The 27,913-nt window shown below is 41.1% G+C and overlaps 1 protein-coding gene across 3 annotated transcripts in view; it reads right to left on the minus strand.

Annotated features, from left to right (window-relative positions):
• Nucleotides 1-27,913, minus strand: part of LOC120564855 (gamma-aminobutyric acid receptor subunit gamma-3) — a 105,286-nt gene that overhangs the window by 13,188 nt on the left and 64,185 nt on the right. For 2 of the 3 annotated variants that reach the window (XM_039810079.1, XM_039810080.1), the window contains 4 exons: nucleotides 26,980-27,200; nucleotides 11,853-11,935; nucleotides 4,520-4,657; nucleotides 2,851-3,003 (listed from right to left, as the gene is read on the minus strand). In XM_039810079.1, coding sequence (XP_039666013.1) covers nucleotides 2,851-3,003; nucleotides 4,520-4,657; nucleotides 11,853-11,935; nucleotides 26,980-27,200 — 595 coding nt within the window. Of the gene's footprint in view, nucleotides 1-1,371; nucleotides 1,449-2,850; nucleotides 3,004-4,519; nucleotides 4,658-11,852; nucleotides 11,936-26,979; nucleotides 27,201-27,913 lie in introns of all 3 variants that reach the window. The other variant, XM_039810081.1, reaches the window with a different exon arrangement.

A 27,913-nucleotide genomic window follows, 5' to 3' on the forward strand; every position in this document is an offset into this window, starting at 1 on the left:
GTAGTTCTGTACTGTAGTTCAGCGCCGGTGCTGCCTGTGTAGCTGCCTCACCGCCCGGCCTGCCTTCCTTCACAGACCCCGGCCTGCTGTGAGGTACTTGGAGCTCCGTCACGACTGGCAGCCCACAGCACTCCATACCCGCGCAAAGTCACCGTCTCTTGGGCTAATGACAACCAAATGCCCCTGCCCTGACAGAGCTCCAGGGCTTGCAACTCCCCTCTTCCTGCTAGCTAAATGCCCGGGGTGTGTGAGTGAGAGCGCGGTCAGCGGGCTTGTTACGCCAGCAATCTGTTACCACAGGTTCCAGTTACTCTTTTAATGTGTGTAATTATAATGTGTTGAGTTATTTAAACAAACGATTGGGGAAATAAACGCCGCTTGTCCGCGAGTCTCATTGATATAGCTTGCTGCTGGATGGAGCTCTATCAATGAGAGCTAGCTAGCCTCCTCTTAGAATTCCTCTGAAATTCACAAATATTCATTAACTTGAAATACACAGGCAGCACCGGCGCTGAACTCCGACACACAGTCGGACAAAATTTGCAATTAGCCATCCATTTTTGTAAAGCGGCCCATATTTGAGCTTTACATAGTTGATTTCTCGCATAAAAAAGTTTCAGAAGGGAATTTTGTAATGGAATAGCAGAGATCTGCGTGACCTAGCTAGATTCAGAAGACTAACTGATCTCAGGTCAGTTGTGTAGCCTATGTAAATGTAGGGGCGTGACCGTTCTCTTAATACACCCATGGGCTGACAAAGGTTCCGGTTTTTGGGAGGTTGACGTCAACTTCCAGCTTTGTTGGGATTCACCTGTTTTCAGAGGCAGTTTCAAAATATGAGATTTTCATAGTAAAGGGGTGTCAATGGGATTTTGAGCTTCTATGTATGTCCTATTTACCCACCGAACTGTCGTTATTCAACTATGACAGGGTAAAATCGGTTTTGCATTCTTTCACCCCTTTAAACCCGGTGGTCCTACCTATCTGACGTTTCTGCTGTGCCTATTTACTGTACTGTATTGCTTTGCTAGCGTCTTTGATAAACCAAATCTAATGCTGCGAACAGCGAGATCTCGCTGCCTGTCAGACTGACTGCTAGTCTGGGGGGGGGGTGTAACTTCTTGAGTCTGTCTCCAACCTAATCTTAGTAAAAGTGTTGACGTATGAAAGCATCAAACATGCATTTTAGATGAATGCGATGAGAGTAAACCTAGTTGTTACTCGTCCCCGTTAGTTAATTTTCTGTGGGGTCATCACAACGGACTTCTTCCACTACATCATTTGATCCTTTGTTAAAATGTATATATATATACACACAGTATTTGACTAACAGTAGATGTTGTCACTCAGATTGACAGACATGAGAAAAACCTCTTTCTCCAGCATCTCTGTATGATTTCATTCTTTCCTCTCTCCCATCTCCTCATCCATGAGCATTATAGAGATGCCTATGAGAAAAAAAAACACATCTGTGACTGTTTCACTGAGGTTTCCATAGTAACAAGCTGGCCCAATCTATTTCAGGCGGACACCTCACACTTTTCCTTTAGCCTCTGCTTGCCAGTGATTACACTTACCTGCCTTTTCAAAATCAGTCTTAGTTCATCTTTTCACTGTTCCAACAATCACCACTCTTGGTTGAAATAAACTCATGGAAATATGCTGGATCTAAAAAAGTGTTTATATAAATGGAGTCTGGGAGGTTTAGCGATAGCACTCGCGGTGCTGTTTCTGGTTAAACAGGATTTTACTTAACAAAAAGGTCTGTCTCTGTAGGGTTCCTTTCCATAATGTTAGACACTTATGACAATGAAAAACATTGGAATTGACGATGCACATTTGCCCTTTTTGATTACATTGTAGCCCGGTTTGTGGCTGATGATTAGTGTTCTGTCTCAATACTGGACCAATGGTAAAGATTTTTGTTCACATTAGTTACTTAGACACAATGAATAGAAAAATGGGGTCCAGTTTGAAAAAAAAACCTAGCCTAACTTACCCCAATCCTTCTCTACAGGTCTTTAGCGTTACTTCCACACTGCCTTGGCTTGCCCCTGTACTCTCAATCAGCCTACATCTAGGTCCATTCATAATCAAACATAATCAAATCAATAAACATTCTTTCTCCTGATTTGCATGCAATTCAGATGATTTACAGTAAATATAACAGACTAATGGCACTCATTCATTTTCTACCTTTCATCAGTTGTGACTATACAGTATGGAACACAGTGGCTCTGAGCAGATGATACAGACACTGGAGTGGCTGGTGTAATGTCTTGGTGACACTGGTAAGCGAGGCCACAATGTATTACAAGTTTCCATTAAAAGCTGAGTTATTCAGAAAAAAAATATATTTTGTAATATTTGCAAAGATAGCTCAGTAGTAGGCACCTATACTGTTTAAAAGAGGCACATTTACACATTTGTCAGTCTAAAAGTTTAAAAGTGCTGTATGTAAACTAGCATTTAACACGTCACTCCAACGTGAGAAGTATAAAATGTAAACCGAGAAAAGGAAAGAAATTGGATGAAATCATGTACCTTCACCAAAGTGATCCACAGGACTGTGCACGACAAATAGTGAGCATGCACAAAAGAGAAAGTATAACAAAACAGAAAAAGCAGATGAAGTGCTCAAGTTAAGGGACAAGCAAATATGCGTGCAGTACAGATAAATATTAAAGATGGAATATATTCAAAGCAAAACATAATACATAAAATGTGCAAATGGAAACCTAAAAAGGACCTTGACATGTCTACATCAGTATTTCCACTTATCTCTAACAGCTGAAGTTTAAAGCAATGTTCCAGACATAATCCTATTGAACTGCAGTGAGACCACAATACCTAAAGCCGTTCTGGCTGGCGTGGCGTCTTTTTTTATCCAGAAGGACACCCAGGAGAGGACTACGGTGAGAATGCAGGGGATGTAAGTCTGGATGGTGAAGTAGCCCATTCTTCTACTCAGGTCAAAGTATACTGTCATCAACACATAGTCACCTGTTTGTGTGAAAGAAAATGCACAACTTGATGAGAAACTTTATGGACAGACTCCTCCAGTCACTGGTACAGTAATTGTACTGATGAGGATAACCAAAAAAGATAAATAACTCAAACAAAGTTGGGTTATGGCTGACATCTTTGAAGATCCTGCATGTAATTTGAGGACAGAAGAGTGTAGAAGTTCACAAATTGTAATTTATCCATGTGTACAATAACCTCTAATTACACAGCTTGGTTTAATACTTGATTGGTCAATGACGGCATTCTGCTAATTCTGTAAAACATATCGTTGCTAAGTATAACGGACAGTTGCCATGTATAGCAGAGCATTGCCATGGACAGAGTTCTGATCACTCTGGAGGACAGCTATCAATCCGCTGACTGAAGTCCGGGTAATTTATCAGCTCTGGCAAAAAGTGGGGAAAAGTGGAGCAAGATCCTGTCCTCCAATCCAGGCAAGGCAGCAGATCTGGTGAGCGCCCATTGCTTCATCTATACCGTCTATGATCGCTACGCAGCAACTTCAGCAGTGGGACAACAATGTTAATTAATTGCAACATTTACAGGTGTGTTCAGCAGAGGCAGGGATATGTAGACCAGAAAGGAGGAAATCGCACCCTATAGACGGCTATGTTATGTCTATTTCATTCATAAAATAACTTTACAATGCGAGACTTGGTTGTATGCCAGTAGCCTACATGAAATTACGCCCCCCTTCATTTTAGTGCCCAGTTTTTATTTCTTTTCAGTCCGTGTTTGTTAGATGCTATTTTCTTTTTGTCCCCCCTGTACTTGTGTAAAGCGTCCTTGGGTTTCATGAAAGACGTTGTATAAATCTAACTTATTAGGTTCTTTGCAACAACAAACTCTTGCTAATGCTTTGGCTCGTGTGACAGTGATACCCGGTTTAGCTCATGATGCATCGAAAGTAGGCTAAGTTGCACTTAAAATGCAATGATTCATCTGTAACGTATTCTCTTATTGTAAATGAATGATTTTCTGTCTGAGCAAAACCTTCATCGCAACTATATGACCTCCCGGTAACGTTAGCTTAGTAATACAGTGGGTAATGCATGCTTTCCTCCCGTGGACATTACGCCGGCATGCGCTAGAAAAGATCTTTACGACAGTAGGTGTGGTAAAAACACTACTGCTTTTTTCCAAAGGGGCCGCTAGAATCAACACAAACTGAAAGTTCCTCATAGCCACTTTAATGTTGACTCATTTATATATTTATTGCCTCATTTATTGTAGGATTTATTTTATAGCCTTATTTATTTCGTAGGCATATTTATGTATTTAATTTCAAATGAAATGGAATTCCATACTTAGGCAGGAAAACCTATATTGATACTACAGTATAGTAGCCTATTTCTTGCCATATAAATTGCTTCAAATTGCTAGTGTTTTCTGACAACTGAAGAACACAACTTGTTGCACAATATATATAAGTGAAGGATTTAATGATTTCTGCCACTACTTCTACAAAGCAAGTGTCAGATCCAGATCCTACCTGCTGTAGTCTTTATTATGTCTGTAGTGTTTCTCAGGCCCATGAAATCAAACTGGTAGAGACGCCAGGACTTTTGGTCAGCCGCCTCCACAGAGTTCTTCCTCCACCTGTAAATCATCTCATCTCGTGGGTATCCATCTGCAATTACACAGAGCATGTATGTGTGACCCTTGGAGCTACATGGCACATTCTAATGATAGATATCCTGTGCAGACAGACCTAGGGCCACCCAGAGAAACCTTTGTCTTGTGCTGGAGGCTGGCTAATGAAAAGACAGTCTGGAATGAAGACAGAGGCAGAAGGAAAGTAGATTATAAGCTTTGGTTCAATAATATACTGAATCCATCTTGATGTTGGGCCTGACCTTCACATGATAGACCCGGAGCCTGGGAGTGCTTTTACAATCGATCACGTGAGGTTAATGATGGGTTAATGGTTCCATTTCTGATTTGGTGTCACACTAGCCTGGATCTTTCCTGTCTTAAACAGACGCATAATCATTTTAAGTAGAAAAGCTAACACAATTACGATTTAGCCTGATAGCAATTTGATGTAATAGGCTTTCAATTAACAAAAACATTAACTGTAATTGTTTTCAAACATGCTTGATGAATGAATTTCATTAACATTTGCCACAGTTCTCTCATTTGCTATTAATGATGCCATTAAAGATTCAGCAATCGCTACTCAAATTCAAAATATGCAGAAAATAACAGCTTACTATTGGAAATAACTCTTCAACCAACACATTTGATGAATGGCAACACTGGCTTGGCAGTATTCTGTACATCATTTGCATGAAGCATCCAAAAAGGCAGAAAGGCTCAAGGCACAATTCATGGTGCATTTATAAATTACCAATATTCATGAGACTTAATACACAGTAGCCTCACAGGAAGACGCATTTTTTTCCTTAGGATGGCGAAGTCATGACCCGCCGTACTCTGCATCTGATTGGCTTGCACTTGTTGCTTTAGTTGGTTGAGTTGGTTAGGTTTAGGCATGAGGAGTGAGATTGGTAAGGGTAAGAATATCAGGGTAAGCCAATCAGAGGCAGAATAGGACAGGTCATGCCTTCCTCATCCTAAGAAGAAAATATTACTAACAGGAAGACATAGTACCTTTCAGAATTTTGTTATGCAATGTTATTGCAAAGACCTTTAGTTCATAATTGCACCAAGTTGCATTTACTGCAAAGCTGCCAATATTCAAGAATAGCAGCTTTAAGCTTGATACAACAGGCCTTTAGTGCAAAGTCCTTAAAAACTAAAAGTGCAGTGAAATTGATTTTTATAAAAACCCTTATTGATTTTGTTTTGCAGCTTAAGTGCAGCAAAAACTTACAAAGCTGTGATAATGAACTTGTTAGCAATCAACTGTCAATGTACCTGTCCAGCAGACAGAAACATTAGCATTCATTTGTAATCGTCTTTTTGACCCTCTGGAGAATGTAAATCTAATATTCGCTCTCCTTTTTAGCTCTGTTTTGGATCTCTGCCACTTCCTGAAAATGTGAAAACTGGATTTTAAGTAGCTACATGCTTCACTCTGTTCACCAGCTAGCCGCTGCTATGTCTGTCTGCCATTTGGTGCTGCACAAGTAGCATACAGTCTGTTTACTGTTGTCACTGTTCTGTTTGCCCTCAGCCTCAGCACTGACTCCCTACAGGGCTGTGTGCTGAGCCCCCTACTCTACACCCATGACTGCACCCCCGCCCACACCATTAACAGCATCATTACAGTAAAAGGCAACCATTATATAGCATTTTCAGGATTCTATTTCTATTTTGTGTTTGTACTAGAACATGTTTACATGCTTTAATGTTAAAAAAAAACACCACTATTTTTCTCATCCTGCCCATGGCTGTTGCACCTGTATTCACCCCCCGGAGGGTCGTCACCACTGCCCAGAGGATCATTGGCTGCCCTCTCTGCTCCCTGGAATATCTTTCCAGTTCTTTGCTGCCTCAAAAAAACCCAGAGCATACTAAAAAAGCAATCTCACCCTGGAAACTCTGTTTGAACTACTGCCGGCAGACATATTAGGACAATACCAACTTGCTTTTAACCAAAAGCCATAACTGCACCAGCAGGCTGTTTTATGCTTCTGCGTCAACTCCACACCGTAGCTACGCCATCGTGACCCTTTTGGAGTTCTGCGTCGGGGTTGCTTTGCATCGCGGTGCATTTCACCGCCCTAACACTAGGGGGGATAAGTCTGAGGTTATTTGCGAGGTGTCTGCCAGCCAGTTTATGTTATGTTAGCAAGCAAACTCTAGCACAACTGCCCACGAAGTCCTGCTTGCTGGAGAAGTGCTAATTTCAAAACGCTACTGACATGTAGACACTTTACAAACTGATAACCCCGTCATTGTGACCAAAATATGTCTGAGTTTATTTGCCAAGCTGATGTCAGTGAACTAGCATGTTGCTACTCCCCACAGTAGGCTGCTTGAAACACCCACTATCAACACACAGGACCAGTTGACCAATCACAGTCCTTGCGGTCTGCGTCGCCTCAATGCAAAGTTGTACATTTTTGGAGGTGCATGTAGAGCTACGGCGGAGGGCTCGGAGGGGGCTTTGCAGCGACGCAGAGGAGTCTGTGGGGGTACGTTGTCGATTCAACACAGAGGCATAAATCAGCCTTTAGTCTACGTGAGTATTAAAGGAATATTTCACCGCTGGAAAGCTGAATATATCTTTAAATTGGGTCACTTATGTAGTAGAAATTGAAATTGGTGCCTTCTAGGCCGAGAAAAGCCAGAAAATGTGTTTTGGTCTTATATGGATGAAAAACACCAAATCCCAGAATGCACCTGCTTCGTTGCTTTGAGTCCACTCCCAAGCCACGCCTACCGCTTGACAGACCGACAGAGGCATTCAACTCAACTCAAGCGTGTTTTATTGTCATTTCAACCATATACACGAAACAACGTTTCATCGTGACTCAAGTGGTGTTACACATTTAACATATATAAAAACGACATTATATAAAAACGACATACGAAACAGGCTACATTTAGTACACACACTTTATAGGCTCCGTAAAGTTCAGCTAACGCATACTAGCATTAGCGCTTGGTGGGCTGTAAACACCGAGCATAAACACAGCCGTGAATTAGTGTGTAATGTAGAATGGTCGGCATTTAACAGTCACAAACTCCACCAGCAGTTAGCAGTTAAATGGATACAAATCACCACATTTCTGCGCCACTCGGTGTTAACACAGCCCACCTCTTTTACCTGGCGACAGAGCATCTCTAGCTCGGAGGGCTAGCAGGCCTGGTAGCTGGACAGTCCGGTACACTATTCAGGCAGGTTTCCACAACAACAAAAACACAGCAGTCTCTGAACTCACGTTGGGAGTTTTGTTGAAGTTGGATGTAGTCCAGTTTGTGGTCTAAATGAGCGGACACTTGCAAGCAGGATCCGTAAAGTTCAGCTAACGCATACTAGCATTGGTGTAGCTAAACACAGAGTATAAACACAGCCGTGAATTCGCGGGGGAATGTCGAATGGTCGGCATTTAACAGTCACAAGCTCCACCAGCAGTTAGCAGTAGCTAGTTGGATTTTATTTCTACACCAGTCCGTTTAACACAGCCCACCTCCACGGGCCGGGCGAGCAGCCTGGTAGCTGGATAGTCCCGTTTCGGTACACTGTTGTTCAGGCATGTTTCCACAACAACAAAAACACAGCAGTCACTGAACTCACGTTGGGATTTTCGTTGAAGGAGGATGTAGTCCAGCTTGTTGTTTAATGAGCAGACACTTGCAAGCAGGATGGCTGGGACAGGTGGACAGCTAGCGTTAGCTTTCCACCTAGCCGATGAGGATGTCCCCTAGCCGGCTAGCGGCATTGAGCGTACACCGCTGGTCTCCGTGGGCGGCTCGCGTAGTGTGCAGAGTATTGCGTCTGTAATAACGTTTCCTCCATATTCTCCGATCTGTAACGATGTATCCCGATGGTACACACGTCCGGTAGTTTGAATGCAAATAATTGTTGTAAATGTTTTCTGCTGAAAACCGAAAGCCTGTTTAGCGAAGATTCAAGATGGCTGACAGTCGTTTTCATTCTACTGGCTGTAGTCCTTTGCCTTTGGCCCAAAAATCTTCCAATGACGCAAAAATCGTCATTTTACGTCATCGGAAGATTTTTTCCAGACCCCCAATGCAGAAATCTCTCGTCTCAGGGGGACACGAGGGAGGGAGGCACGGTCATTCAGAAATACTATCGGGTTTCTACTGATACAAAGCTGAATGCTAAATCGGTGAAGTATCCCTTTAAGGATGTGCAAGTGAATGTCTTGTATTTGTTTTGTGTCTTTACTTTCTTTTTTAACAATCTTCTTCTTTATCTTTACACTGACTTTTAGAGGCTCTTTAATATGTATTTATTTACCTGTTTTGCACTTTTGCTGATGTTTGCACTGATAGGAATGCATCTCATTTTACTGTACATGTACGACAATACAAACTATTCTATTCTTATCTAAAGATTCTTTCTTAAAACAGCTGCCTGTAGGGCTGCACAATATATTGGTTTTTAATCGTCATCGCAATATCAACTGGCGCAATATACATATCGTAAAAGGCTGAGACATATCGCGATAGACACTCTAGATTTTGTTTTGTTAGTAGAAAGAAAATATCAGTAGAAAATTACTTATTTTTTTAGTGGTTCCTTTTATATTCAATTCAGTGTTCATTTTGTTCAATAAAAGAAAGTTGGAAATGATTTCCTTTCAGTTTTAAATTCAACAAGCAATTTGTTGTATTTTAGCAGAATACTGAAAGCAGCTGAAATGCAGAACTGAGTACACTTTATCTGTCAATTTATCGCGAGTAATATTGCAATATTCAACGTTATTGTATATGGCATATTTTCCTCATATTGTACAGCCCTAGCTGCCTGCTGTGGCTGGAAACAATGAGAGTTAATGAGAGTGGTGAGAGTAAACCCAAACAGTAAAACCAAAACAACAAACTGAAAGATGCTAAAGTGCCCAGTAGAGCTGAGGGGAGCTGTCTGATATTTGCACTGTACTCAGTTGATTATTAGAATCCCCAGAGGCATGATGCCTTTAAAGATAAGCAAATCTGACTTAATCAGAAAACATTGTTGTCATGGAAACCAGTGTAATGCCTGCTGATTTCCTTAGGTAAGGAAATGGGTTTAATGGTTGACAGCAGGATGGGTCTGAAGCTCTAATAAGCTGTGCAAGGTCTTTTCACATTGAAGCACTCTGTAATCCTGATAATAGATCACTGACAGGCCACTATAGATCCACAGCACACCATCCATACAGCAGGCTTCATTTTCAACACACTGCTCTATTAAACAGCACTATTTTTCCTAAGAGCATCATCGTGCTTCCTGGGTGTCCTGCTAGATGGACTGACAACCCTTTAAATGTCACATGACCCATCCAAACACCAAACAGTCAGAATAAAATGAAATGTAGAGCTCTCTTGTTGAGCTGTCATGAATAGGAATGTAACGATACATTCAACTCACAATTCGATATGATTCACGATTTTAAGATCATGATACAATTTCATCGCAATTTAACTTAATTTGCAGACGAATGACTGAAAAATATTCCTTTATTTATATAAACTGTGCAAAATGTGTCCTTGTCAAACATGCAACTGAAATTGTATTTAATCTTAGATAACTGAAAATTAAAAAAAAAACTATTTGATTTTTAAAACAAACCCCACATCAAAATGACTAAATAGAAAAAAATCTCTTCAAATAAATAAACTAAGAACATGTAGGGACGCCTGAAGTCAAACAAGTGAAATCAAAAGTAGATTACGCCCTAGGTTTCGTTTAAAAATTGCATCATGATTCATTTTTCATCTCAACCGGTTGTAATCTTAACACATTTATATTGATTTTTAACCAATACACAATGCATCGTTACTACAGCAGTACTTGTATACTTGTAATGTGGAGGCAGTCTGTCACTGTGACTATGCAGCTACAGTAAATACTTCACTGTACTCATGCTTCAGTTTACTGTACCTATCTTTTAGTCCTGGAGACACCGCTGTATGACCTTCTGCTATGTGTTCAAATGTTTCCATAGCTACCTACAAACCAGCCTGAATGTGAGGGGATGAGGATATAGCATGCTGCTTCCAAATGATGGCTTGCAAACTAATACAGCTTGGTGAGATATGACACAAAAGCAGTGATCATGATACAGTACGTATTATGTTTATCTCCTTAATGACTAGACAACAGGGCAGCACAGTCATCTATTTGCAATTCCAAATAGCCAAGAGCCACAGGCAGCTTTTGGAAAAATGGGCCCCTGGACAGACATGTAAAAGGCCCCAGATCCCTCCATCATATGAGCAAGAAACTCACACTGGTTACTTCACATTTCTTTGTGCTTATATTTTGTCTCTTTGTGGTCATTTAGTGTCTCTTTGTAGCATCTTTTTGTCTGTGTGGTCGCTAGCATCTCTTTGTGGTACTTTTGCGTAGAGCTGGGCCATATGGAGAAAATCAAATACCACGATATTTTTTGACCAAATACCTCGATGTCGATGTTGTAGGGCTGACAATTGGTGCTTTCAACAAAATAATTACACAATATTAATATTAATATTTACATAATGTGGCTGAATGACTAAGTGTTTAAAGGCAAATAATATGTATATGTAATAATCGCTTTATTGTGATGAAGCCTTTAAAACCAGGAAAAGACACTTGTCATTTTACGATATAAAAAACTGTAAGACGATATCTAGCCTCCTATATCTCTATTGATATAATATTGATGTATTGCCCAACTACTACTAAGAGAATCTATTCTCTTTGTGGTCACTTGTTTGACTTTTAAACAACATATGTCCAGAATCACGTGTCTTGATGGGAGCCCCTCCTTTTTCCTGCTGGTGCATTTTACTCACGTCATTTATAACCCATTACACCCTGCTCTGAGGAGCTATGGTGGGACACAGGCATGCTTTTGAATTGGCCTTCAGTCCCTTGGCCATGATTGCCCTTCACCACTACTTTTCCAGATGAAAAACACTTCTAAAAGCATATTTGGTTGTGGGTGGCCACTTCACTGGCTACTTGTCTCACACAAGCAGCTGTACCCGGGTGTGACGGCAAAGGTGGACACTAACGTCAGCTCATGTTCAGTGACTACTTGCTGTGTGGAAATAAATAAATCTAACATTTTCACTTGAGACATACAAGACAAAATGTGGTTTGTTGCAAAAGATACCCCGAAACAAATATTAGATTTTTTTCATACTGGGTACCTGTGGCCCTAGAGAGAACACTACATTGAGCAGGGTGTACTCACAGCTGGAGAAGACGAGCGGACAGGAGTGTTCGTCCATCGGAAAGTTGTGCAGCTGCAGCTGGCATTCTGCGTTTATTGTCAATCTGAAAAGAAAACAATAGAATCAGTTTGTGATATATCTTAGTACTGCAGTAAAGGATTTCATGTGAAAACGCATCACATTAATAAAATTAGACTTTCACATTACGTCCTGACATCTATACAAGTAATGTGTGTTGTATGTATTTTTTTTTTTAAATGAGAAATGAATGTGGCCATGAATGCATTAGTGCAATTTTGATAAATATCTTTCAGCCTCAAGTGGGGTGGCAATTTTTAACTACTTTAGTAGTCATCAACCTACAGTGTACAGAAGGGATTCAAGGACCATAATCACTGTGTGATTCACTCAGTGTGATACAGCTAGGAGTGGAGATTCTGAGACATTTCTAAATCACCACACACCACGCTACAGTTCATGTCCTACAGGGGCAGAGGTTGAGGAGGAGTCTGCCCTTTACAGCTTTTTCTTTTCTATAAAATGCTTATTGAATTCCCCTTAAGGCCATTTGTAGTCAAGAAATGAGTTTTTCAGAACCAGACAAAAGATACCAAAGTCAACAATTTGACCTTTTACACATTTAGCATCCGATTCTCGAACACACACAATCAGGTTTTAGCTTTGTGTGGCGCACAGTATAAATCAGGGTTGAAACCACTAGTCCATTCATCGATTTAGTTTTGATGTTTTAATGAATGGGGCCATGTTTTGTCTGTATGTTGTACACGTGCACAGGAAAGCACATGCTCACACACATTCCTGCCAATTATTTTCACTATTCTACTGATAGACGGAAATGTACCGAGGAAAGAAGCGATGCCAGAAAAACGGATGACTGCAAGCTTGTCAACTCAGATGTCAACTCAGATGTAAACAATGCACGTCTACAATTAAAAAATAAATTTCATTCAACAGTAAGGCCTCAAGGACACACGCGTTTGCTCCGAAACCGTGAATATAAACAGAACAATGCCTGTTTTGAAGAAAGTCCTAATTGATTATTCTTGAAGTCATTTTTAAAGCAAAGATTCCATACATTCTCTGGTTTGCTGCTTTCCTTTATTTGATAACATCTTTGGATTTTGGACTGTCAAGCTACAGTAACTCAGTAAGTATCGGAAGATGACTCTGGGGAACTTTTTTACTATTTGCAGACATTCTATTGTACGGCCCAAACAGTTAATTGCTCAATCAGGAAAATGTTACTTGCAGCCCTAGTATAATGTATATGTCAAAGGTGAAGAATCTCAATATATAGTAATACCCCTGTGTGCCACTGATTTTATTGTTGCATGTGAATTGCCGTGCCGGTGTGGTTTTATTAATTAACTAATTGCATGTGTGTTTCATGGGTTTTAGCGTTTGCATGTTTATTTTAATCCTGTTTGCTGTGCCCGTGTGTTTTTATAGTCTACTGCTAATCATGAATGAACGGTTTACTATGGCGAGACCACGCCCCCTCCCTTTGACTTTAACGCAGCACGGCCTGGACTGATGGGCTGAGTAAAGACAGGTGTGGAGAACTAATTATGAACTGATGGAAGACAGGTGTGGCAGAGAGATCGGGGGATTGAAAAGAGAGAACGGAGAACAGACACAGGAGGAAGGAACACGGAGGGCAGTGAAAGAGGGAGGAAGTGAGCAGCAAGGGCAGGAGTGGTAAAATGCGGGCCTCAGGTGGCGGATAGGACCGAGGATAGGACTGGAGGTGAGGCTGGACGAGAGGACGGTCGAGATCTGCGAGGCCTGTGCTGACGCTCTACGGGCGTGCAGGAGGATGCTATGCAGTGAGACGTGTGGTCGACAGCGGAACGGAAACCAGGAAGAAGGTCAGACAGCGAGGGATAGTCCCGCGCCACCCCCCACCACGGAGTGAGAGGGACCGAAAGACAGGACAGTAACATGGCCACAAGTGGAAGGAACATGGACGAGGAGGCAGTAACACGGAGCAGAAACAGACTGACGGAGAAGGAAGTGCGGCGAACGAGTGGAGGTGCAGATCGGGACACATCGACAGAGGCCGAAGCAGCAGGAGGGATGCAGCCACCTGAATTAGAGCTGTAATCGGGCCTTAAAAGTACGGCCCGAAAAGGCCCGAGCCCGACAGAGTTCGGCCCGAGCCCGACAAGTACATTTTGATTGACAGCTTTTTAAAAGCCCGAACCGTTTACAGCCCGACTGTACAAAAGGCCGTCTATCAGCAGACATTAGAGTGTCGGAGAATAGCGCGGACACGCGCTTCACACCGCGAGCGGGCACACGCACCACTCGGGAGAGAAAGAAAAAAAGAGACTACGCCGCACGCACACAGCTCCTTTGTCTTTCGTAAAAAATGAGTCATTTAGACGTGTTTTAACATCATTTATTCATGACTAACGGAGGCTATCGGCCACTTGGAAGTTGGAACAAAGAAACAGGCTAAGTCCTCCAGAGACCAGCCTCCGTTTCACCTCCTCGGGATCCATTTTCACGCTAATCGAAACGCATCAGCTGACCGCACATTTACCATGCAACCTGAAGCCCGAGCCCGGCCCGAGCCCGGCCCGAGCCCGTGTAAAATAATAGAAATTAAGACCGAACCCGACCGAACCCGTCGGGTCCCGACGGGTTCGGTCGGGTTCGGGCAAAGATCTTCAGCTCTAACCTGAATGATGAAAAGAACTGTTCTTGTGTGTTATGCTTGATTAATGTCCTATACCCCCCCCCTGTGTCTCCAGTATGGGTATCGCAACGCGGAGTGGCGTAAGGGAAGAGAAGCCCAGGCTACCCCCGACGGATTCGGCCGCCCCTCTCGTGACCGCTTTTGGAACCGACTGTTACATGATGGACTTTGTGATGATGATGGAAATTGTGGCGGAAGCTCGGACCCCTTTTTGTTATTACCTTTTAAATTCGGAGAACTGTTTTTATCTTCTCGTTTAACCAGTATTTAAATAGTGTTAAATTAAGTATTGACATGGTTCTGGTCCATTACTGTCGATGGAAACATTGCTGGTATTTTAAATAACCTTGGACACATTAACTCACGGTGTGTCATTTGACACATATTCATATCCTAAAATGACTGCATTTGGAAAAATATTTTATACTTTCTTAGTATACACATCTTATCTAAACAAGTTCTCAGCTTGTATTAAATGACATTAGATATCTATGTGAGCAATAATCTTTGTTGAAAAGTTAAAAGGACTTTCATGACTTATCGGCCTCCATTGGCAACCAGGTAATTACAGTATGGACAGGCCTTTGACAGCCTTCAGTGGCCTGTAATTCACAAAACTCATAAAAGACAGACTCGCTGTACTCACTTTGTGGACTAGGACTGAAGTCACCTCAACACCTGAGGTGTTTGGTTGGTTTAAAACCAACCCTGAGGCCTGTACTACGAATCCAGATCAACACGCTCTGGATCTCTTTCAGTTATCTGGCTTCACCTAACCGCGGTCCCGCATAAGCTGTGTCACGACGCTGGTTATCAACTAGTTAAGTCAACCCAGGGTTTCCCAATCCAGCAGCTCGCCCATTCACATAAAAGAGGCGGGGTTTGCACAGCACGACCAATTGCAAACCTCTACCAGAGCCGCATGTTTTAAACCGGAAGAGCAAACTATAATTCCACATAAATATGAAGAACACAAAAACGGTTTTACCATTGACATATATCGGTTTTACAGGCAAAATGCAGGAAGGAAAGCTGGCAAAAAAGCCGACGATGTTTTACGTAAATCACAACGCTTATCCTATCAATATCACTTCCAGTGGTGTAGTCTGCGTGATAGTAAGCTCCATGATATACCCACTTAAAAATATATATAAACATAGGCTACTTTCCATTATATTTTTGATAAATTTTGAATTGTCATCCGTGCTTTTTTTCTTAACATGTATAGGCTAAATAAATTTTATCGGAGTTCAGGAAATGAAGTCGTTGATGCTTAAAAGGCAGATTCTGGCCAATATACAGTAGGCTACTGTACACCCACTATAATATCCTACATTAGACTCCACTGGTCACGTCCCCATCAGTCAGGCACAAGATCTGACCATAGTTATATGGTTACACTTTTGCTTTCCATGAACTGTCGTTGCTTTAGCCTTTTATTTCAGTTGAAACTCTGGCAGTGGGAAGCGATCGTGAGAGAAAATTTTAAAATATCAAAACATAATTCTAACCGATGTGCGTATTGGCATCACACGGCTAAAGAAGCCGACAAACAGCCTATATGTAATTCCCTCTGCTTAAAAATCTAAATCTCTCATAAAGATACCCATCAGGGAATGTTAACGGGGTTGTCTGTCTCTAAATGTTTTAACTTTTATGAGCGCATCTCTCTCTCGCTCTCGCTCCCCCCGTGCACCGAGCTCCACCTGATCTTCTAAGAACAGTGACGCCGTTATCAATCAAGTATTGATTGGTCAGTAGACGGTGCTTTAACACCGGTTGATCTCAGATCTCCAATTTAACCTGCTATTGACCAGGTTAGGTGTTCAGCATGAGTTACCATGGCGATTGAACCCGGTAACAACTAATCCACCGTCGTGGTACAGAAAACCCTGGGTTGAACCTGAAGTTAACTCGTTAACGCCAAATCCTGCTTCGTAGTAACCGGCCTCTGGAGTGGTTCGTTTGGGATGGTGCGGACCAAACAAACAAACTCTGCTCCGCTTAAAAACGGCGGTCTCGGTTTTGCTTCCAAGTGCACTGGCGTTCGGTTCACTTTAGGTGAGAATACAATGCGACCAAAATAAGGGAAGTCAACCAAAAATGGAGCATTTACTAGCCTGCAATTTCAACCTTGCACAGAATTTACAGACTTATATATGATTCAAGTGATGATAACTTTCAGATCCATAAACTATTCTGATTTAAATCGCTGGTCGTCTGTGTCAGCGGTTCCCAACCTGGGGTCCGGGCACCCCTTAGGGGGGCGGCAAAGATCACAGGGGGGGGCGCAAGTCTTTATCTGGTTTAAGGTTGAGGTAAAAAAAAAAATATATTTGCACATGTTAAATAAATTATGATAATACACTAGAATATATAATGTACACAAGTCTGTATACAACTATACTTGGTAGGCCAAACCTCCGGGACCTCTTAACCTGGGACCCCTGCTGTCATCAGGTCAGCTGCTAGCTGCTATCATCCTCGTTTTTCCTGCCGCTACAGCATCACTATTTTATGAATGAAACATTCATAAAACAAGCTCTGTATCAAAAAAGAAAGTAAGGCTCTATCTCGAGAGTTACCTCAACTTCGGTTTCGGGGGGGGGCTCAGCTTTTCTTAGACATAAGTAGGGGGGGCGACAAGGAAAAAAGGTTGGGAACCACTGGTCTGTGTGACAACACATCATCTCTCATCAGGGCCCACCCTCTCCGTCATTTGCTGTCTGTCAGCTGCTCATATTGTTCGCCTTCTTCTAAAATATTAGAAACCTAGCAGAACCAGAAAACCCAAGATGTTTGTGTTTTTTTTTTTTTTTTTGGTGTTGCTCTATTATTTCTGAGACCAGGGGCCTGTCGCACAAAACCGAGATAAGGGATTAAGCCGGGATATTCAGGTTATCCTGGATGAATTTAGCTTTGACTTGGTTGCACAAAAGCAGGTTGAATTAAGCCCAGCCAAGTAACCATGGCGATTTATTCTTTGCAGCTAGCCTGGTCCAGAGCAGGCTAACAGCCAGGCTAAGATTAATCCTGGAGTCTGATGTGTTAAATCAGCTGCCACTGTGATTCGAAATAAACGTGTTTAACAGTTATTCCGTTGTCTTCTGAATGTGTTCTGCTTCATTTTATTAACATGCATTACTTGTCACTATTGCTGTCACCAGTTTGATTTAAATCCTACTACTGCAGTTGTTGAGATGGTAATGGTAAAAAGTTGGACGATACGGAGGAAATGGGCTTTTCCTCCGCTGCTGTCCCCGTGAAATGTGCCCGTGCAACACGGGGAGGCGGGGGGAGGCAGGGGGATCCTCCCACACCGTGCAGCGGACTCTAAAAGGGGACTTTTAGCATCAATAACGACGACAATGGCACCTGATCAAACGTCCTTTTTTACCAAATGGGAGTGAGAATGTGTTGGAACGCCACAAAGCTTCTTAATCATTTTATTTTGGGGCTGTCACTTCATCTTGGGAGTGAGAAAAAAAAACATGAATAATAACAGGCTACATTGTTTTACAGATATGCTTACAGTGTGTATTGAAGTCACTTCTTTTTCTAGTTTTTGTCCAGTCACGCTTGTTCTGTATGAACATTAATTGTAGAAAGATATTTAGAATTAGACATAGCTTATGGAGATTTGTGCATATGGTTGTAAAACATTGCATTATGAATAAGCTTTGAAATTAAGCCTAGTCCTTATAAATTTCCCAGGAACAAGAATTCCCTCTGCTCACTTTTAAGGCGTAGACTAAATAATACATTTTATTTATATAGTGCTTTACAGGCTACTCAAAGACACTTCACACTAAAACCAGCACATTTAGCGCATAAAAACAGATAAGATAGCCTACAGCAATAAAACCAACACATAAAACAAGCATATTAACGCAATTAAAACGTTTGACTGAGTAGATGTTTTTAAATCCATACGTATTCAGTCGGTCCGCTATTGTCTGTCGGGCTTTTTTTCCGTTTGATAACAGCTGTATTTCCCTTTTTGCATATTATATGTTTCACCTCCTCGTAAATGTCCATTAGAAGCTGCTGCTCAGCAGGTGAAACGTGCTGCACATGTCTTTTCTATTTCTGCATCAGTAAATCTGTAATCGATACCGTGGTCTATTTAAGAAAGCCGTGAACGTGCACTTATCCCAGCTATCTCCTCCTGGCTGACATAGCTTCACCGTCTGATCCTGGCTCGGCAAACGTGCAACAGATTAAGCCGTGATGAGCGGATCACACTAAGTCAAGCTGCGCTTTTCACTTATCCTGGATTTCTTTATTCTACTTTTGTGCAACAGGCCCCAGAAGTGACGGTGAGTTTCACTCAGATATTCCGTCCAATAAACAAGTGACCATTTTGACCGTGTGACATTGGTTTACAGTGTTTGCGGCATTTGCAGACTGATCTCATAAAGTGGCGTATGTATGACACGCCAATTATGCCATTTTGGCATGTTATCAAGACGCGTAATTGCTTTTTAGCGTGTTTATCAACGCCGTTTGGCCTCCATTGACCTACATTACGTATGAATTATTGCCGTAGCGAGTAGTATGAAAGGATGGAAGTCTGAAGAGGGAGGTTGGTTGGGGTGGTGGATGAGTAAAACACAGGACTTTCACCCAGGAGTGAATTGTTGTTGTTTTTTTAAGCGATGTCACGTGGCGTGTATGTTTACATCCGCTGTATACAGCGTAGACATACACGTGGATAGATCAAAATGCGTACAGATAACACGCCATTTGGCTTTAGGAAAGTGGCGTGTATGTTTACGCAAAGTCATGATGCCACGTTGGCATTTGACAAAGTGCAGTCTGAAGGAAAACCGAACCAAAGAAAAAAATTCAACAATGTTGCAACTTCACCCCCGAATTGCACCAAGTCTACCAAACTATAGGTGTGAAAGCGCCCTAAGCATTGGTGTGGGGAGACAATGTGACATTGTATAGCTTAATTCTTCAAACTGCTCTGCTACCATGTGTAACTAAAGGATGATGATGTATCAACAAAACTCTTAGAAAACTGCCCACTGCAATTATCATGTGTATCGTCTGTAGCTAAAGGCCAGCTGTCCCCTAAAGACTAGACAAACCTGTGGATGTAATTATGCAGCCAGTTTGTTGTTGACCTTCAATTATAAACCAGTTAAAGAACGCAAGTTACATTTCTTATCTCAGTGGGAACAGAGGATACAGGAAGCATTAAGAGTTCCTTGACCTCTTTAAGCATGATGAAATAGACTGGCTGGTTTCACACATCAGCCTGCATGCTTTTAATAAATCCAGAATATACAATACAAACCACCTGACTGAGAAAACAGCCAAAACGACATGAAAGAAAGTATGTTAAAAGCAGAGTTCTGGTGGTAAAAGGGGGGTTGCATTTTTTAACAAAATGGTTTTATCCCCTACAAAGTGTGAGATAAAATCCAAAATAAGTGAAGTACACGTTATAGACACATACGACAGAAAAAAGAAGTAGAGAAAAAAATCTTTGTACTCTAATTCTGGTGTGATCTTTAAACCTCATTAAAGCATGGAATAGGGACAATGCAATGCATGTGGGAGAGGCATGGATATCACAAAATGTCATCTCTGTTTACTGCGGCCAAGCCAATGCACAATTAATACCAAATGACATTTCATTGTCTTTCTCTCATGCCATCAACGGATATTACTCCTCAAAGTTTGCACGCTCCCAAAAAGTCAATATCAATAGAGCTGCATGAGGATCTAGTTTGTTTGTGACTTGACTAGCTCTTAGAAACTTTTCTGTTCTTGCGGAAATGTACTAGCTCCGCTTAAATTATTTAAATTCCCCAACACTATGTTTTAGAGACTGATATAAATTTAAAACATGGATGCTTATTGAGTTGTTTTTTTTTCTGACCGGTAGCCGACCCTAGTTAACCGATCATTAACCGACAAGCAGTCAAAGGAGTGCCGTCCGGGAGGCTCAGACATACTTTCCGCGCTCTGTGTCCACGGACAGCAGCAGAGCTGTACCTGTCCACAGCGGTCCTCGATTTTTAAAGATACATTTTTTGGGCATTTTCAGCCTTTATTTTGATAGGACAGCAGAAGACATGAAAGGGGAGAGAGAGGTGGGAATGACATGTAGCAAAGGGCCGCTGGTCAGAGTTAAACCCGGGCCCGCTGCGTCGAGGAGTAAACCTCTATATATGGGCGCCTGCTCTACCTACTGAGCTATCCGGGCGCCCAAGGGGAAATTCTTTTTACCTGGTAAAACCTTTTTAATCTGAAAGAATACAACATTGTTTTGTTTTTTTAAATATATTTTCTGATAATGTAGATAAGGTGTAATGGACTTACTAAGTCAGATTTATTTTTTATAACGGGCAATGTTGAAGACTACTGCATAGCCTAAAATCAATGGTATAAATACAAATTCTGAAAAGGTATAGAAATAACATTTATTGGTGCTTGTAAGGATTCCAGTACTTAATTATACATGCATTTAGGTCCACTGCTACATTTAACGGGTCTCACATGAAATTGACGGTATGATGGTAATTTTGATCCCTGTAAATGGTAGATTTTATAAAATATTTTGAACCAGCACTCTTAGTCTTCTATCTTCTGTTGAGAAATGTCTGACCACTATTATTCTACTCAGGTGCAGTGGGACATTTTTCTCCGATGGGCACATGACTGCCTAAAATCTGTCGCAGCAAATGGAAATTAAAATTAAATTTGCTTGAAATGCGAAAAATTTAAAAGAAATAGGTTACATTTTCTCGAGGAAATGAGTGATCTCGTGAGATAACAAATAAAAGTCAAGTGATAAATGTCTGTGTTGGGTGCTCAGTATGAGCTACTCTATTTATAACCACATTCTGATGGATATTTCCTGCCTGACAGGACAAGCTACCATACTTTTTACCACATGTATAAGAGGTAAAAGTCCATACTGATAGATATTTCATAGCTAACAGAATGAGCTACTTTACTTTAAACCACATTTATAGGAGATAGTCTGATAGATTAAAGAAATGAGTTGCCCTACTTTTAACCACATTTGCATAGATATTTCCTTTTGTGCTAGGTTAGTAGGAATAAGAGGCTTAGTTCATCAGAGTAGTCTGACAGGACTGATGGTACTCGTCGATATACTGGCTATATTACTGAATCATTTTTTTTTCTTTGTGGTGTAAGTATAGGTATGTGTACTGATGTGTTGTCTGTTTGTTTCTTCTGTTGAAGCACTATTTAAGCTCAGTGTTCCCACACATAGACTGTGTTGTGGTGCGCCTCACTATCAACACCGGCCGCCGCACATTGTGTTTCAATATTCATTTTATTTATTTATTTAAAACATGTTCTTCTGTATTTCCTTTCCCTGCTCTCCTCCGTCTCTCTGTCACTTGTGTCTCGCTCACACACACACACACACACACACACACACACACACACACACACACACACACACACACACACACAGCTCCTCCCACCGTGCGGTGTTTGGTGTTTTTAGCCCCCAACGTCGTCTTTCAGGCAGCGCGGCAATGGTTATAGTTAGGGTTAAGGTGAGGGTAAGCTGCCTGTAAGGCGACGTTGGAGCCTTAAAACACCATCGAGCCCACTGCGTCTGTCTCCATAAAGGAGAGAAGACAGCTGGCGAAATTCACAAGTTAACGAAAGGTTTGTATCTATCTCGTGAACACCTTTTAATGCCCGGACACATAGAGCCGATAATCGGCCGTTACAGTCTGGCGAGGTCAGTGACTCGAGTCTGTTCGGTGTGTTCCATGCCATCGTCCGTCCCGAGGGGCTGTCGGCCTTCATTTTGGCTGATTTGACATGTACAATCGGCAGGGCGGGCACTGCCGGCAGTCGGACTCAAATGACCCATCTGATTGGTGGAGAGCTAACCCGGAAATGGGGAGCGTGATGAGCGTGAGTAGAGTCTCTCAAAATCTAATGAAAATCTTTTAAACTGACCTTTGTTGATCTGAAATGAAGACAGATTCAGACACTGCACGGCCTATTTCTCTCTTCAAATGTTTTCAGAAACACGTTTCGGTGAACTATTTTAGTCCGATATGAGATCGTATTCTGAACGAGCCGCCGTGACAGTCTGTCTTTGAATTTCCGACGAAACCAGACCCATGTGACTCGTTCGTCCAATCAGCTGCCGGTTTAATTTTTTGGGCAAAAATACAGATTAGCACCGCCTGCTGTTATGGAGACGTATTAAGTCTCGTCTCTTCGGTGTGTTCCGAGGCATTTTTTTTGACCAACTCGAGACTGATCAGTCCAACTGGCTTTTCTGCCGACGGCCGGCCATCTGGTTGGTGTGTCAGCAGCTTTACACAATCACCGACCCGACTCTTAGCAAACAAGCGATTGCGCCCGCTTTAGAAAGTTCACTAGTCGCAAGTTTGTGGTAAAATGCAGTTGGGTTGTCGAGGTCAAAACACTATATGTAGCAGCTGTGAATCAAACACACGTATTATAAATGTCATTTTTTACTCTTACACTGAATGTTTGCTGCTTCAATCCAGATGAGTATTGAAAAGTATTTCCGCGACTGAAAAAGACCCGTGTTGAGGATGAGGACCAGCCTGAACAATATTTTCAGGACTCAACCAGTGAAAGTCAGGGAGAGAGAGAGATTCATTAGGCATTGAAGTAGGAGATGACAGCATCCAACAGCGTGTCCGAAAATAAGTATAAGTATTATTAATTTACCTTAACTGAACAACTTTGGAGTCATTGGAATGGTTATATGACTTATTTCGAGTTAAATGGTGGTGTCTCAGACACAAGTAAACATAGGAGCTGCCAAATATCTATTCTGAAGCTGTAGGGGAGCTCTATAGAGAAACCTGCCAGCAAAATGAGCGAAAACAGCGAAGAAATGGCCAAAACTGCATAGTGCCCCTTTAAGAAATGAATTGTATAGCCTTGTTTATTTTATAATGCGAAAAAGCTATAATAATCGGTAAAAATTCGTATTGTCTGTTAACGGTTAAACTGTTAATCGTTAACATCCCTAGTTCGACTAAATCTTACAATACATGGTACTAATATATAACGTATAACGTCCTTAAACATGATCAAAAGTCTGGAGATGTGTCAAACATAAGGACAGTGTCAAAAAGATTGAGGGCAGTCCAGAGATGATATTATGAGCAGCAGTTTACATTAATGTCGAGTGGTCCAATTACAAAGAGTACTTTAGGGGACTAGGGTGGCTGCTTTAGTAAATTGGTCCTAAAGCTCAAGCAGGCAATTTGCACTTACAGTTGGTAATGACAGGAGCTAAATGCTTCTGCGCTGCTCCTTTAGGAAATGTTTGCATCATGAATTGTTTTGCATACATTTCTTAGTAAGACTGCTAAAGTCTGCTAAAATATAAACTGACTGACTGATAGACCTCATATATTCCCAATGGAAAGTCTAAATGCTCACAGTGCACAGAGAAGATGGTGATTCAGGGATGTACTTAAAAGAATCATATTAAAAATGTTGATACAGCTTTCAGATAATAGGCTACATAAATCACTATATGCTATAAGTAAATGTTCAGGAACTTGGAAGTCCCAAAATTCCTCCAGACCATATTAGCCTGTCACTGTGTCCCAATTCCATACTGTATAGTAAAAACTATGTACTAAATCATCTTTATAGCAGAGGGTTTTACAGTTAGTTTACATGACTTAAAAGTATTTTTAGCATTTTGTGCAAACTGGGACTTAGGTAAACTAATAGACCTGAAAAGTAAGTTAATTGACAGCAACTATTTTGATAATTTATTACATTTTTTCATGACTGGCACCAGCTTCTGAAATGTGAGGATTTGCTGCTTATCTGTGATTTATGTCATTGTGAACTGAATATCTAAAGCTTCAGAAAACTGGGGTGAGGATTTTTTAGAAAATAATTTGACGATTAACTGAGAAGTATTGGCAGATTAAAGAATAATGAAAATAATTGTAGTTGCAGCCCTATTAATGAACAGAAAGCTGTTATCTATGTCCTAGGAGTTCTCCCGTTACTGTGTATGCTCAGTCCAGCAGCTGATAATATTGATAATATTCCAGTTTAAACACATTTCATGCTAAAAATCCAGTTAGAATAGATAAGTGGAAGGAATGTTGACAAATTAATGTAATTCTTCAACAAGATATAACATCACAAACACCAAAATCAAAGCTGGGATGTTTTCACCCAAAAACATCCCATACTATTTTGACAGAGAGAGAGAGATTTTTAAATTTTATTTAACCTTTATTTATTCAGGGAAGGTTCACTGAGAGGGAGCCTCTCTTTTGCAGGAACGCCCTGATCACATTCATACCTGGAAGCTGCCCGGTACAACCCCAGTCTGATCTGCTGGCCACTGAGCAGCTCCACTGGAGCAGTTGGAGGTTAAGGGCCTTGCTCAAGGGCACCTCAGTGGTGGTAATGAGGGAGGGACAAGCGCTACTCTTTCACTTTCCCCACCCAGATTTGATCCTGTCTGGGGATTGAACAGACGACCTCCCGGTCACAAGCTCGCTTCTCTAACCTTTAGCTAACCACTGCCCTAAAATAGTTTTTGAGCGTTCACTTAAAACCATGAATATGAACTTTATACTGACGCTAGAGGAAACTCTGTAAGATTCATCCTCTTGGGACCATGAATGTCTATATTATAATTTGACAATCTACCAATAGTTGTTGAGATATTTCGGGGGATGCTACCACCACACCAAATTCTGTTCTCAATTTTTAAGTTCCTTTAAATATTTATTACCTACTTTTTGAAATCCCCATAAGCCACAGCACTTATTTAAAAAGAAAATGTGACTTTTAAAACTTGGCCGAAGCTGAATACCCTTTGAATTTTGCCATTTTTTTCATCATTGCACTACAATTAAAAAAATCTGATGTCAAGGACTCTGAAGATGTAACCTATATCGAAACATAAGTCACTGTTATGCACCTTATTTAATAAAAAAACTAAGACATCTGTGCTGCACTGGTGATCCTTTTTTTCTCTTAAAAAATATCTGACACTGAACCTTTTTTAACATTTCAGCAGACATTATACCAACAAAGCACAATATAACTTAAAATAAATTAATTAGTAAAATAAAAATGTTTTTATTTGTCCATCTTTGAGCCCCACTTCTTGAATAGACTATTAGGCCTAATAACGGTCTGCTGAAACTAAAACTAAATTCTACTCTGTAAGCCTACAACAAAAAGTGCATTGGAAAAGAGTGCAAAAAAGTGTGTGGACCCACAACAAATGAATAATCGTCATAGACATAAGCCTACTTCTTCAGGAAAAGTGGCAGGTTCGTCTTTATGAAAAGTAGCTTCTCTGCTTTTCCACATGCGAGTCGGTTCCTCATTACGAGAGTAGCGTAAGTTAGAGCGAGAATGGCAAGGTGCGTTGACTGAGTGACGTCAGTGAGTGTGTGTGGAGCGGGGATTGAGAGTAGTGAAGGCCACGAGTGCTGCTGTGTGAGGGAAAAGAGAGGAAAAAGATGGCAAAGACGATGCAAAGTGAGTTTAACAGTGAACAATAAAACAACAATCTTCTCAAGACACGGTGGCTTCATCTGTTAATACTGCCGCTTCCCGACCCCGGTCTGGGTGGATCTCATCCGTGAATACACACTGCCGACATGTTTGCTGCATTTATAAATCGTGCGCGCCTCTCACTCTACGCTCTCACTCTATTGTTCAGTAAAATGTATTTGGTCTTTTCACTTTTAATAAGTCGGCTATTTTCGGCTGAATAATTTGGGGGCCAAACATTCGGTGCATCCCTAAAACACTTTTATACAGTTTATAATTGTAGCGTCCGTCATCCGACTTTGATACACACATTTAAGTGGGTGCTGATAACGTGAAAAATGAACTAATTTGGTTTTATTTCTAAAAAGCAATGCAAGTAATGTATGCCCCACCACTGTGAAACACTGGATACCACACCAAGCCTATAACATCAGAGCTCCCACACTAAATACAATGAGGTGCATGTAAAAAAAACAACAAACAACAAAAAACTGAGGTATATATTAATGCCTTACTAACTTCCTTCCAATTTATTCAGCTACTGATTTGGAATATTACAAAATGTATCCAGACTATTCTCCCCAAATATTATGTCCAGTCATAAAATAAACGACAAAGACATTTTTCTGTCCATTCCAACACATGCAGACATGCAAACAATCAGGCATACTCTACCTTATAAGTTGTGTGTGTGATAATTGGGTTATAGCTGTAATGCTATTCATTAATGTTTAACATGAATATATTCATGAACATAAATTCTGCATAAGCTTTGACTTTGTATTGTATTTCTTCACTAAATCACTGAAGTCCTCCATTCTAAACAATTATCTTAGGTTTACTTTACCAGGAATAAAGGGGCCAAATAAAAACCTTTCTGTGTTTACCTTAAGGTGTAAAGTATCTTCCCATCGTTCCATATTCTGAGCAGCTGGTTAGGCACTGTAATCCAGTGGGAATCTGCACTCTTGGAGTTTCTGAAGATGGTATCTGGTAGCCAAATAAGTCCAACCATATTGCTGTTCAAAGTCAATTTTTTCATTGTGCTGTTGTATCTGAGACGACTGTCTGTCCACGTCTGGGCAAAGATGATGTCTATTTGGTATTCCTAAAAGGGAAAATCAAAAGACATGTAAGTGGATGTATAGCGCTGTATCATTTGATGCCATGTCATTTCAAAAACATCAATAGTGCTGTTCTGTGTCCTCAGCTAAAAGGAGCAGCTTCACCTGTATTGATTTTCTTTTTAAATGACACTGAATAGAAGGATTATGTGTTTTAGCAACACATCTCTGTGCGCCATCTATCATTCATCACTTTCACCAGCGGGAGCGTTTCTCATTTCACTTTTTCACCGGCCGTGTGTCGAGCACAGACCTCACCTGGCTCCTCTCAGTGATTTACTTAACTCACCATTGTGCTGACACCAAACTCTCCCTGTCTGCTGAGCCTCCCACTGGGAGCAAACATGTTTGGAGATGTTGACAAACTGAAAATTTGACTTGATGGGTTCGATATGAAAAGTTAAGGGATCACCAAAGAGATTTTAATTAATCTTGAAGGAGGCATACATACATGTAGCAAATGTTATGGATATACTTTCATAAGTCATAAAACATTTCACAAAAGCCTCATGGTGGCGTTGGAGGAAAAGTCAGAGGATAGGAAGTCAGGAGGATACATCGTCTGGGAACCATGAGTGTCTGCACAACATTTGGTACCAACCCATCGAGTAGATTTTTAGATATTTCAATGAATAAGAAAACTGAGCTGCTGGAGGCACGAGGAAAAGTCAGGTGATCACCAAAGTTGGTATGTTTC

The sequence above is a fragment of the Perca fluviatilis genome, chromosome 9, assembly GCF_010015445.1.
Source record: "Perca fluviatilis chromosome 9, GENO_Pfluv_1.0, whole genome shotgun sequence".
Classification (NCBI taxonomy): domain Eukaryota; kingdom Metazoa; phylum Chordata; class Actinopteri; order Perciformes; family Percidae; genus Perca; species Perca fluviatilis.